The 13457-nt window shown below is 40.3% G+C and overlaps 2 protein-coding genes across 6 annotated transcripts in view; one reads left to right on the top strand and one right to left on the bottom strand.

The window, feature by feature from the left end:
- LOC138959133 (small ribosomal subunit protein eS24-like) overlaps positions 1 to 13457 on the top strand; it is a 434279-nt gene that overhangs the window by 223808 nt on the left and 197014 nt on the right. The window lies entirely within an intron of this gene.
- The window catches only part of LOC138959124 (retinoic acid receptor alpha-A-like), a 203495-nt gene that overhangs the window by 20076 nt on the left and 169962 nt on the right, over positions 1 to 13457 (bottom strand). For 3 of the 5 annotated variants that reach the window (XM_070330480.1, XM_070330484.1, XM_070330482.1), the window contains 3 exons: positions 10777 to 10918; positions 4570 to 4754; positions 3534 to 3707 (listed from right to left, as the gene is read on the bottom strand). In XM_070330480.1, coding sequence (XP_070186581.1) covers positions 3534 to 3707; positions 4570 to 4754; positions 10777 to 10918 — 501 coding nt within the window. The remainder of the gene's footprint in view (positions 1 to 3533; positions 3708 to 4569; positions 4755 to 10776; positions 10919 to 13457) is intronic. The other 2 variants (XM_070330481.1, XM_070330483.1) reach the window with 1 other exon arrangement.

Here is a 13457-nt window from a genome sequence, read left to right as displayed (position 1 = left end):
CGAGTCACTTTCGCAGTTCTGAATATTATATGAGGCATCAGATGGACAGGAAGAAATTGCTATTCACAACACAATGAGTCACGTTCACATAAAATTTGAGCCCGGTCACTTTTATAGTTTCCGAGAAAAGCCCAACGTTAAGTTGTGTGTTGCCGAACAGAAAAGGCTAGTTATCTCCCTTGTTTTTCTGATAACGTTCGTAAAAGGCTACAGATGTAAATACTTTGATGTAAAGAATAATCCTACAAAGTTTCAATCACATCCGATGAACTTTGTCAAAGATATAAAATGTCTCATTTTTCCTTTGACGCTGACCTGTGACCTTGAAAAAGGTCAAAGGTCAACGAAACCATCGTTAAAGTGTAGAGGTCATTGGAGGTCACGACTAAACAAAATATGAGCCCGATCGCTTTGATAGTTTCCGAGAAAAGATATAAAATGTCTAATTTTTCCTTTGACGCTGACCTGTGACCTTGAAAAAGGTCAAAGGTCAACGAAACCATCGTTAAAGTGTAGAGGTCATTGGAGGTCACGACTAAACAAAATATGAGCCCGATCGCTTTGATAGTTTCCGAGAAAAGTCCAACGTTAAGGTGGTGTCTACGGCCGGCCGGCCGGCCGGCCGGACAGACTAACACTGACCGATTACATAGAGTCACTTTTTCTCAAGTGACTCAAAAAGGTTAAGTGTTCAAGGAAAAAGTTTTGTTTGGTTAGGTTACGTCAGTAATAAATGTTTTCCCATCTTTATTAAGGGTCTTAAGACAAGTAATTAGACAAAGAAAAAATCACTTTGCGGAAAATTCCAGTTTGGTTCACATGTAAGAGTCAGAGTTGATCAACTTATACCTTTTTAAAATAGTTTTCTTCTTTACCACCCATTACCTCGCTGAACAAACACACTGATAAAACAAGTCGCGTGAAGCTATATAAAAACAATATGTAGGCATCAAACTAAAAGATCAACTCCAAAAACAAGTCATCAGCGAGATTACATTCAGATGGTCTCGGATAACCATACCCGAAGACTGAGACGGGTCACGCTTGTATCCGCTGAGCATGCGAACATTATACTCAACTTATTTCTTTAATTCTGAGGGCGTTTTTTAAAGCAAACAGAACATACCTATTCTGTTTTTGGAATTCAAGATAAGATGAGGAATACTATGCAATGGGATTTGAATCTGTAAGTGAAAATTCGTTTTTAATTACAACTTTAATGAGCAGGCTTATTAACTAATGTTTAAGCTTCCGAGCTGAAATGCACTCAAAAAGTCCGGACCGAGTCAAAGATTGCTTGACCCAAATTTCAATTCAATCAATTTGCTTGAATAATGAGGGCGTGACTGTTCCGCCTCAACAATCACAAAAAGCCGGGTATGACGTCATCAAACACATTATCGAAATATTGAGAAAAAAACTGTCCGGGGATATCATACCCAGGAACACTCATGTCAAGTTTAACGAAGATCGGTCCAGTAGTTTTCTCTCAATCGCTCTACACATACACACCGACACATACACCGCGACCCTAGTCTCGATTCCCCGTCTATGTTAAAACATTTAGTTAAAACTTGACTAAATGTAAAAAAAGGGGAAGGGTTCATTGGGGCGGGGATATAGCTCAGTTGGTAGCGCGCTGGATTTGTATTCAGTTGGCCGCTGTCAGCGTGAGTTCGATCCCAGGTTCGGCGGAAATTTATTTCAGAGTCAACTTTGTGTGCAGACTCTCTTCGGTGTCCGAACTCCCCCCCGTATACACTACATTGGGTGTGCACGTTAAAGATCCCACGATTGACAAAAGGGTCTTTCCTGGCAAAATTGCTTAGGCACAGTTAATAATTGTCTACCTATACCCGTGTGACTTGGAATAATAGGCAGTTAAAGGTAAATATGCGCCGAAATGGCTGCAATTACTGGCCGTATAAAATTTCATCTCACACGGCATCACTGCAGAGCGCCTAGAACTGTACCCACGGAATATGCGCGATATAAGCCTCATTGATTGATTGATTGATTGTCAATTAATAAGCGCGATCATGGTACTTAAAACATTTGTTTTTCCCTTGCAATATGGAGATCGAAAAGCCTTGACAAGAGCGAGAGTTCTTTCCCTCTTGGGTAGTTAACGTCAAGACTTTGTGTTTGATTACCTTGAGAACATTTTAAAACATGGTATTTGGTTCCATTTTGGCACACATTCTTTAACCCCTATATCTTGCTTATTATGCATTCGAGTGTGATTCAACTGGAAAATGTAACAGTGGAAATAAGACAGTGTTTAAGTTACTTATAGACTTACTGTGACGTCGTGTCTGTCAGTGGTCTTCAAACGAGCGCCTATCATTCATCCTAACAAACCGAAAGCAGGTTTTGCAACGGGAAATCTACGACCAAAGCTTATAATTATAACGTTTGAGATGCAAATATTCCAGTAAAAGTTTGCCTACTTGTGTATCATCCAGCAGAGATGTTAGAGAACACAATCTCTGCATGCATCTCAAAACGAAGCATAAGACACACACGTCAGGAGTCTGCGAGTACCCACGTAAATGTGCGAACAGTTTTGGTGACAGTCCCTGCCGGAAAATGATAATTGCATTTTGACGGAAGGTGCGTACATGAAAAAATGCATACAGTTTTGTTTGTCTGGCAACTCTGAAGTTATGTGTAGTCATCCGCAGAGAAGTTATGTAAATGTTTTGACTGTTTATATCCTCATCTGCGACAAAAAGACAAATCGATGCTTTAATCCTACTCTGCGTGCATCTAAAACGTGTGGGGGCAGGGAAACATTCTTTTTGTAGGTGGAGCCACTATAATTTATGTAGCAGTAAAATCATGATACGTTAGCGGGCTGGCGCCAGCATTTTTACTTCAGTTTCAGTTTCCGGATATAATTGTACATGTAAGCTGTGTCGCTGTCTGGAAAATTGCGTGTGCCAAGAGAAGATAGCATTACGTTTACTAATCCGTTAACAGTGTTTGTCACCCCTTGGCTACTCATCAACTACATGTTTTACTGCTCCATTTAAGTCTTGATTTGTGTAGCATGAAATCCTGATGATAGATTTTAAAATAATTTTTTTTAAAGACACTGTCATAAGACAAAAAGAAAGGCATTATCTAAACCATCTGCGTAAAAGTGTGTATAGAGTAAGCGCGCTTCAGTTCCTGTCGAGATATACAGTGAATGGTTTGTAGACTCTACCCTCAGAACATAATCATCAACAGCAACAGAAACAGCAACACCATATTGAAAACTCATGTTACTCAACTGCGCAAGACAGTGAGGTCTGAAGGTTAATGACATCGCCACTCATACAAACAGAACTTTTTGAGGATAAACAGCAACAAAAACACCGGTCCACCAACTGCAACAACCACACGTGAAAACGATGTACACAATACAAGTACACTGTACAAGCTTTACATGAAAACGTAAATCGAGAGAAATGCAAACTCGCATGTTCAACGGGCAAAAAAAGGCCAAACGCATACAAACATGGAAAAAACACGAAAGTCAAACTCACCATAATTTCTAAACATGCTGCCTTGAGTAAAGTAATTTGATCTGAGGTAGTTAACGATAAAAATCCAGGAATCTTCTTTGCAAAGTCCACTATTTTCACAATGCCAGCTGAAGACAACTCTGTCACTTTTTCCCACAAGAAACCGGCTGACCCCGGAACGTCGCCAGACTTTTCCTGAAACACACAAAAGTTCAAACCATTAGAATTAAAAGAAAAATTAGAAGTCGCATGAAGCGATATCAGAGGTATTCACTCAATCTCTTGGCCTTAAAGATCACAACTAAAAACACACACACACACACCCACAAAGTGATACTGCAAAACAATACCACGACTAAGAAATGTCATGCTCAAGATATCTCATGCTAAATGAGTTGCAGACAACAATCCCGGCGCGCAAAATTTCAGAGTGCTGAGCACCAAGAGCCACAGTGACACCTTCACTTTGTTCATCTTTTTTCTCAATGTAACGCAGGGCTGGTACTTAACACTGAGTTGTCGTTTTCATGTATTGTTATCTCCTACACTCGTTACAGTAGTTGGATGGCTGTGGACGAGAAAAGACAATCAACGAACGTCTCAGGACATTAGCTCCTCAGTTAATAGGTTCTTGTGCAACATGCTTACTTTGGGCACTGAAGACACCCATTACATAATCATCTGCTCAATAAATGAACTCTATACCTGCAAGTGAAGTAGAACCTCATTTACTCAATAACATTCTATAAGCCCAAAGCTAATTAACAAAATAAAACAGACGTTGGAGAGAGAGAGAGAGAGAGAGAGAGAGAGGAAGAGACAGACAAAGAGAGAGAGAGAGAGAGAGAGAGAGAGAGAGAGAGAGAGGAAGAGACAGACAAAGAGAGAGACCAAGACAGACAAAGAGAGAATGACAGACATATTTGGACAGACACATGATCATACAGACAGACAGAGACAGACAGACAATACTTCCCTTGATACTGACACAAGTAACAATACAGAAGACGATATATAAGTGCAGCTCTACCATTTTTGTAGGACTCCAGCTACTGACCTTGGTAGACGCCGTGGCACCGTTCTCCAAGACTGGCGTGGTGGTCCTGTGTGCCTCCACCACGTCCTGAATAGTCAGATGATCATCCTCTGTTAGCTCCTCCGAACACAGCCCTCCACTCGTGCTCTCCGGCTTCTGTTTCCGCTTCTTGTTCCGGTCGTTTCGCACCGCTGCACATACAAGAACTGAGTCATCAGTGCTGTGATTCTCCAGACACCAGTGGCTGGTTACAGGTGGATAGGATCTGGAGTGGGTGAGTGAGAGGAAGACCCTAGTGGTCGAAACGTCGTGATTTGTTATTCGTTTCGTCTTCGTCAAACACGTGAGTACAGTATTTTTTGGTCTTTTTTTTATCGCTCTCTCACGCGCAGTCACCATTGTTCTGCTATTATTTCGATGTTTATTATTATTATTTGATTTGGAATTGTGTACAGAATAATTTATTATTTATGAATGTTTTTGTGAGGTGCTCAGAACTGATTGTAACATGTAATAATATATAATAATAATGAGGATATTTATATGGCGCAAATCCTAAAACAGTTCTGAGCACCTCACAAAATTACATGGGTGGGAGCTCAAAATGTTGCCAGGACTGAACATTTTGGAAGGCCGGGGTCCAGGGGCCGCTAAGGCTCCGGCGGGGTGCAGGGGCAGCGCCCTTGCTGGGGGGTCTAGGGGGACAGCGCCCCCCATTCGAAAAATGAATTTTAGCATTTTAGGTGGCCTCTCCCGACTTGTAAATTTTAGAACAAACAAGCTTTTTGGAGATGCATAATATATACATCTTGTAAACTTGAAGGTTTTTGTAACTGACCAGCTGAAAATTAATTTTAGCATTTCATGAGGGGGCTATTTGAGCCTCTGCTGGCTTTAAAACTGATAACAGCAAACAAACAAACAAATGGGGGAGGGAAGAGAGGAGAGGAGAGAATGCACAAAATCAAAAACCTCTATACTTGAAGATGTTTGGTTGTATCACTCTTGCTAGGAGGTCTACAAAAACAAGTGGAAAACACATTTCAAGAAGGGCCTTTAGAAGCTCCTATAAGCTTAAACAAAATCTTAAAATTGGAGATGCACAAAAGTAAAACATCTTGTAAACTTGAAGGTTTTTGTAACTAACCAGCTGAAAGTCAATTTTTAGCAATTCAAGAGTTGCTATTTAAGCCTCTCCTGGCTTTAAAACTGAAAACAGTACACACTTTGTGGGGGGGGGGGGATGAAGCATAAAATCAAAAACCTCTATACTTGTAGGTGTTTGGTTGCATCACTCTTGCTTGGGGGTCTACACAAACAAGTGGTAAACAAATTTCAAGAAGGGCTTTAGAAGCGGCTTAAATAAAAACCTAAAATTGGAGATGCACATAATTAAAAAATCTTGTAAACTTGATTGATTTCATAACCTACTTTTGTCTTTGTTTAAAACAAATGTTTACTGCTTTAAAGGAAAATCGCCATGCAAACAAATCAAACACAGAAAATAACAGTCACCTCCCTTGTACTACATATCTTTACTTGTAGCTTATGATTTTATCATAGCAGGTGGTATATTCTCAAATAATTGTTGAACCATAGCTTGAACCAAATGAGAAACAAGTTTCAAGTCAGTTTGTTTCAATTCAACACCTTCAAAAGGGCTAACTGCTCAGGTTATAACAGAAGAAGGTTCAGACAAAAACAGAAACCACCAGAGTTATATCCCTTGCTAATGCTATACACAGTCTTCTGATGCTGCTTTTCAATTCATCATTTCAGGAGTTATATTCTAAAATTATTGTTGAATCATAGCTTGAATTAAAAGAGAAATATGTTTAAATTAAGCGTGTTTCACTTGCAAACTTTCTAAAGGACTCAATGTATCAGAATGTAAATACCACTAGTTCACAGATTAGGAATACCCTTTTTTTCTACCACACCACTTAAGGTCTCTGAATCCCTGCAAGTGGGGTATATAAAGTTGTGGGTGAGCCGAACAAAAGCGGACAAACACTCAAGTCCTTAATGGCTCAAAACCGTTGGACTTTTAATATTAATTTTAACGTGAGCCGAACACCCTCCGGGGGCCCAGGTAGCTCAGGTGGTAGAGCACTGGACTTGTGATCGAAAGGTCGCTGGTTCGAATCCGGGCCGGGACGGACACAGGTCAACCTTATGTGTAGACCCAGAGACGGTATCCATCTCCCACCCCCATGTCACCACAGTGGCACGTAAAAGACCTCGGTCATTTTGCCATAAGTGCAGATGGCTGATACCACCTAAACACGCATACACTTGTGTATCTCATCTAAAGTCGGGTTAAAACCCAGGAACATGCCCCTAATGGCTTTGCCGTGAGGGCGTAAAACTTGAATTTCATGCGCACGATAAAGATCCCAGGGTCACAGCAAAAGCCTCAGGCCTTGGAAACACGAATACATGCATGCAAAAATATGAAGCCCGAGTGTCCGTTCGGCCAACAGCCAATAAAGTAACCATTTCAGCACTGACCCAAGACGACCCAACCCGGTCCCTAGCCCATTTCAGTTCTCCTCTAGCAGCCCCACCCCCCCCCCCCCCCCACAAAGACCAACACAACAATCACAATGTACAGCAGCCACAGTTGGTTTTTTTCACAAATAGCATATTATTACAAAGTACAGAAAAAATGTGCTTGTTCTTATAATTAATGTACATCAAGATATATTTATTATACTTGTTTAGCAGGTTATGTTGTGCATGTCTGGGGTTTGGAAATGTATTTAGTGTCTCTGTTTATGTTTGTGGTGATTGCTCACTTCAAAAAGAAACAACAAGCTTGTGAATTCCCTACCAGTAATACAGACAAGCGTAAAGAGGTGAACCATAGGTTAAACAAAGTATGGCGAAAAGCAGTAACAAAAGCACCCGCAAAATACATTTTACAGAAAAAGACAAACGACGAACAAATAACCACAACAACAAACAAGTCGCGTAAGGCGAAAATACAACATTTAGTCAAGTAGCTGTCGAACTCACAGAATGAAACTGAACGCAATGCAACGCAGCAAGACCGTATACTCGTAGCATCGTCAGTCCACCGCTCATGGCAAAGGCAGTGAAATTGACAAGAAGAGCGGGGTAGTAGTTGCGCTGAGAAGGATAGCACGCTTTTCTGTACCTCTCTTCGTTTTAACTTTCTGAGCGTGTTTTCAATCCAAACATATCATATCTATATGTTTTTGGAATCAGGAACCGACAAGGAATAAGATGAAAGTGTTTTTAAATTGATTTCGAAAATTTAATTTTGATCATAATTTTTATATTTTTAATTTTCAGAGCTTGTTTTTTAATCCAAATATAACATATTTATATGTTTTTGGAATCAGAAAATGATGGAGAATAAGATGAACGTAAATTTGGATCGTTTTATAAAAAAAATAATTTTTTTACAATTTTCAGATTTTTAATGACCAAAGTCATTATTTAATGTTTAGGCCACCAAGCTGAAATGCAATACCGAAGTCCGGGCTTCGTCGGAGATTACTTGACCAAAATTTCAACCAATTTGGTTGAAAAATGAGAGCGTGACAGTGCCGCCTCAACTTTCACGAAAAGCCGGATATGACGTCATCAAAGACATTTATCAAAAAAATGAAAAAAACGTCTGAGGATATCATACCCAGGAACTCTCATGTCAAATTTCATAAAGATCGGTCCAGTAGTTTAGTCTGAATCGCTCTACACACACACACAGGCAGACAGACAGACACACATACACCATGACCCTCGTCTCGATTCCCCCCTCTATGTTAAAACATTTAGTCAAAACTTGACTAAATGTAAAAACAAAAAACAAGACAAAAAAAAGAAGATAACAACAACAAACATTTCTCTATTTCTCCCTAAAATACTACTTGAGTTGCAATGTGCTTTTACATTTGACCAAAAAAACACCAAAGAAGAAGAAAGACAACAGGCGAAAAGAAAACCTTCTAACTTGGGTAATAGAAAACAAGTCGCGTAAGGCGAAAATACAATATTTAGTCAAGTAGCTGCCATTTTTCAGCAAGACCGAAAACTCGTAGCATCGTCAGTCCACCGCTCACGGCAAAGGCAGTGAAATTGACAAGAAGAGCGGGGTAGTAGTTGCGCTAAGAAGGATAGCACGCTTTTCTGTACCTCTCTTTGTTTTAACTTTCTGAGCGTGTTTTTAATCCAAACATATCATATCTATATGTTTTTGGAATCAGGAACCGACAAGGAATAAGATGAAAGTGTTTTTAAATTGATTTGGACAATTTAATTTTGATAATAATTTTTATATATTTAATTTTCAGAGCTTGTTTTTAATCCGAATATAACATATGTATATGTTTTTGGAATCAGCAAATGATGGAGAATAAGATAAACGTAAATTTGGATCATTTTATAAATTTTTATTTTTTTTTACAATTTTCCGATTTTTAATGACCAAAGTCATTAATTAATTTTTAAGCCACCAAGCTGAAATGCAATACCGAACCCCGGGCTTCGTCGAAGATTACTTGACCAAAATTTCAACCAATTTGGTTGAAAAATGAGGGCGTGACAGTGCCGCCTCAACTTTCACGAAAAGCCGGATATGACGTCATCAAAGACATTTATCAAAAAAATGAAAAAAAGGTTCGGGGATTTCATACCCAGGAACTATCATGTCAAATTTCATAAAGATCGGTCCAGTAGTTTAGTCTGAATCGCTCTACACACACACACACACGCACACACACACGCACGCACATACACCACGACCCTCGTTTCGATTCCCCCTCGATGTTAAAATATTTAGTCAAAACTTGACTAAATATAAAAAGACCTCAGTGAAAAAAGTGGCTCTATTGCTTCCACTCTGTAACGAAATGTACATAACGTCCATCTATTATGCGTTGATATTTTTCTGCTTCAAACCAATTTTTCACATAATTTACAAAGGCTGTGACGGTAGGTTCTTTCCCTTGTAATTTTGCTAAAAAAAATAATGTATTTAGCAATCAAAATCATTGAATCCAAAATTCTGTCTGAATACCAATTAATCTTTACACCACATATAATTAGCTCCAACGAGAACTGCACTCCATGACAGTGGGCAAAATTTGTAGTTAACCATGTAAGTACATCAGACCAATAATCCTGAATCTTTACACACTGCCATAACATGTGAGAGCAGCAGCCACAGTTTCAATATAAATCGTCCTGATCAATGAGCTGCAATCGGTTTAATTATTTCAAATTCTCAATCTCGAGTTCAAAGAAAAGCAATTCCGTCAAGATCCTCATAACTTCAAGGGATGTGCAGGATTGTAAAGGTACGAGTGTGCAACAGAGACATTTCTGCGTATGCACCAGATTCTACTCGTTTGCACGCACAACATGCTTAACACACGTACACTCTTTTTCTTTAATTATTAAGCACCGCTTTACTTTGAAGGCTCTTGATTCCTTCTGCTCGGTCAACCATAAAGGTGGAGAAAATCAGGAGACAATCCTTCGAGAGGACTCTCAAGACACTCGTTGCAAAGAAAGAACGTAGAACAAGTACATGTACTGGTTAAAAGGGGCAAAACACCAGCGGGGAGGCGACAAAGCCGTGTAGCCTTTTTCTTGGGCAAAACCACCATTGCAGACAAAAAGATAAAACGGTACAGCAAAACGAACTACAAGTGTTTTCTGAGACACTTGTCATTGACGAAGATGCAAACAAGAAAGTTCACACACAAGCTGCCCCCAATCCAAACTATAGCACTGAACAGGGGCCTTTTCTACTCTTTGTGGGTGTTCGGCCTCAACTGAGTTCTTCAGCATGGCTCTCTTCGTCCGCTACAATTCATCAATCAACTTTTAGATTGTTGAAGCTTTTGCTATCATTTTTTTTACACTGATAAAACATCGGGAATAGATGAATTATAGAAATGTTTCTTTTGGTTCAAGATTGCCTGAAAGGCGTGAATGCATTCTGAGATGCTTCTAACACTTTGTAAACTAAAAAGCTTTGGTTATAAAACGTGGTATTTCTATGCCTGTTGTTTTCCATTTAGCCATCCGCCTTAACCGATTCTTGACCCAATGTAAGCACACTGTTCTGAGAGGACGTCAACCTCAACGAGTCAAGCCTATGATACATAGAAGCGAATAAAAATGAGAAACAGCGTAGACTTCCATGGACATGCCAGGTGATAGCGATAGGAATAAATATCATGCATTATTACATACCTTCTTTGGACATGCCGGAGGCGAGACATTTCTGCAGCCTACAGTACTGACAGCGGTTCCTTGTGACCTTGTTGATGGGGCAGTTCTTGTCCTTGTGGCACGTGTACTGCATGTTCTTCTGCACGCTGCGCCGAAAGAAACCCTGAAACACAAACAGAGAACAGCTCGGTTAGGGCTGAGTGAGATACACAGAAGATTAGCATGGACTGGTATGAAAAAAAGGCAGAAGATTTACAGTTTAAAAAGATCGGGTTAGATAGGGTTGAGGCGCAATAGCCTAGTGGATAAGACGTCGGACTCCCATAATAATGTAGAAGGTTGAGCGTTTGTAGCCCGCCCGCGCCAAGTGGGGGAAAGGGTGGAGATTTTTTCGATCACCCAGCTCAACTTATGTGCTGACTTGCTAGTGCCTTATGTCCCTTTATGTGTACACGCAGGCACAATCTTTTTACCAAGTGCGCACAGAAAAGGTTCTGTAATCCAATCCAGAGTTGGGTAGGTTATAGAAACTCAAAAATGCCAAGGATGCATCCCCTCAAAACGGAGTATCGCTGCCTTAATTGTTGGGGAAAACGGCCAGCATTGATACCACAACCACCCAGTGTGTGAGCTGTTTTCTACGCGGGGAGACAGGAAGAATCTCAAAAAAAGCTCTTTCTCTCTTTGGCTCAGATGTTTTAGGTGAAATCGGAGATCTCATATTCGGTTTTCTCCTCCTCCTTTTAGCGCCTGTTTGTTGTGGAATTGGAAAACCCGGGAGCAGAGGGAGTGGGGCGGGGAGCGGGGCGTTTGTTTGGGAAGGGGTGTTAAGATTAGATGAGATAAACTAAAATAAAATAAGATAAGAAGATAGTTGTCTGGGGTAGTGGGTTAAAAGATAAGAAGATATAGCTGTGTATAGGGTAGTGGGATAACTGTAGTTATGTCGATTGCTTTGTTACATTCTGCCCTCGCCCTCAAAGGAATTCTCAAAACAAATGACAATCCATTAATGTAAATCAATGGTACACAGACAAAAATAAAGTACACATTACACGAGAGGTTCAAATGGGTACTGAATAGAAATGACACTGAAGTATAGTCCACGTTTTTGCTTATTGTTTTGATTATTACTACATCAGAAGAAATTAACTTGGAAACATGAATTCAAAGGTTTGAGCAGCGAAAACGTACGTAATGTAGTGCGTAGATGATTGTACATAACCTTCAGTGTCACGTAAACAACATGTTTACAGATTTAACCCTGTAGGCCTCAAGTGAGGAAACACATGTGTAATGATGCTCTGACACAGCAATGCAACTCACGTTTCCAAAGCGCTGATCCAGTAGTAGTAGAAGTAGTAGAAGTAGTGGTACTAGTAGTAGTATCCCACTTGCGGGTGTGACTCATGCAAGCTACTGAATTAGAAACACTTCCAACCTCCTTTTATCTATCATATTATGCTGGGTATGGGTAACATCATTATCTGACTTTCATAAGTGTGTGAGGATGCGTGTGACACTACTTTCTTTCTTTATTTGATGTTTAACGTCGTTTTCAACCACGAAGGTTATGTCGCGACGGGGAAAGGGGGGAGATGGGATAGAGCCACTTGTCAATTGTTTCTTGTTCACAAAAGCACTAATCAAAAATTTGCTCCAGGGGCTTGCAACGTAGTACAGCAGTCCCTGAAATGTACGGCCCCCGGCGTGAGCGGCCACCTGACATGTACGGACACATTTGCTTGGCACCGAGTTTTTTCCTTCTATATTTGCCCACCCTTAAACGGACACCTGCAAAACGTGGACGCGGACACTAATTTTCGGTCCCAACAGCAGGTCATACCTGCAAAGTACGGACAGACCATCGTCAAATTTTCACCACACCAAAATCGATAACAGCAGTCCGGCCCTTTGTACAAAGGTCACAGCCGCAAAGGCGTGATGACAGTCTCTGTTAACTTGGGTGCACGTGTGTTATGCGTGATTGTTCTGAAAAGTGACTATGTATTACATGATTGTTCTGAAAGTCTACTATTTATTTCATCGTAATCATGTAAGCCCTCATGGGTGATTGTTCTGAAAGCTTACTAATTTACATGATTGTTCTGAAACTCTACTAAAGGTAAATTGTTCTGAAACTCTACTAAAGGTAAACTTGCTTCACCCGTGAAATGTAGTCAGATATGGAACAATATGTATACCCCTGCCCAACGAAGTGTGTTTGAGTTGATCCTCTTCTGTGTGCACGACAGCTTCAGATGTGTGTTTGAGTTGATCGTCTCTCCACTCCCTTTTTTTTAGGTGTAGGGGGTGGGGGAGGTTTGTTCATATCAACTGACACGTTATCAAACCATTTGAATAGTACATATATACAAAATTCTGGTGGTTGCTGTGTAATAAAAAAACAAGAGGCGAAGCCATCAAGGCTCACGTAAGAAATCGACAAACAGTAACACAAACTCAATCACACACACACACACACACACACACACACACACACACACACACACACACACACACACACACACACACACACACAGAAAGAGCATAGGTGAAACTGTGCAAGAAAGCGAGACACTAGATCTAGATCTGTCTGTCTGCATGTAGCCTACTTACAAGGACACGACTGCCAACTAGTCTCGGCGCGCTCAAAATAATAATGACCGAGACTGTCAGTACTTCCTTCGCGTGACGTCTAA

Source organism: Littorina saxatilis, linkage group LG2 (genome assembly GCF_037325665.1).
Source record: "Littorina saxatilis isolate snail1 linkage group LG2, US_GU_Lsax_2.0, whole genome shotgun sequence".
In the NCBI taxonomy this organism is placed as follows: domain Eukaryota; kingdom Metazoa; phylum Mollusca; class Gastropoda; order Littorinimorpha; family Littorinidae; genus Littorina; species Littorina saxatilis.
Note: the sequence above shows the minus strand (reverse complement) of the source record. Positions and strands in the feature narration are given on the sequence as shown.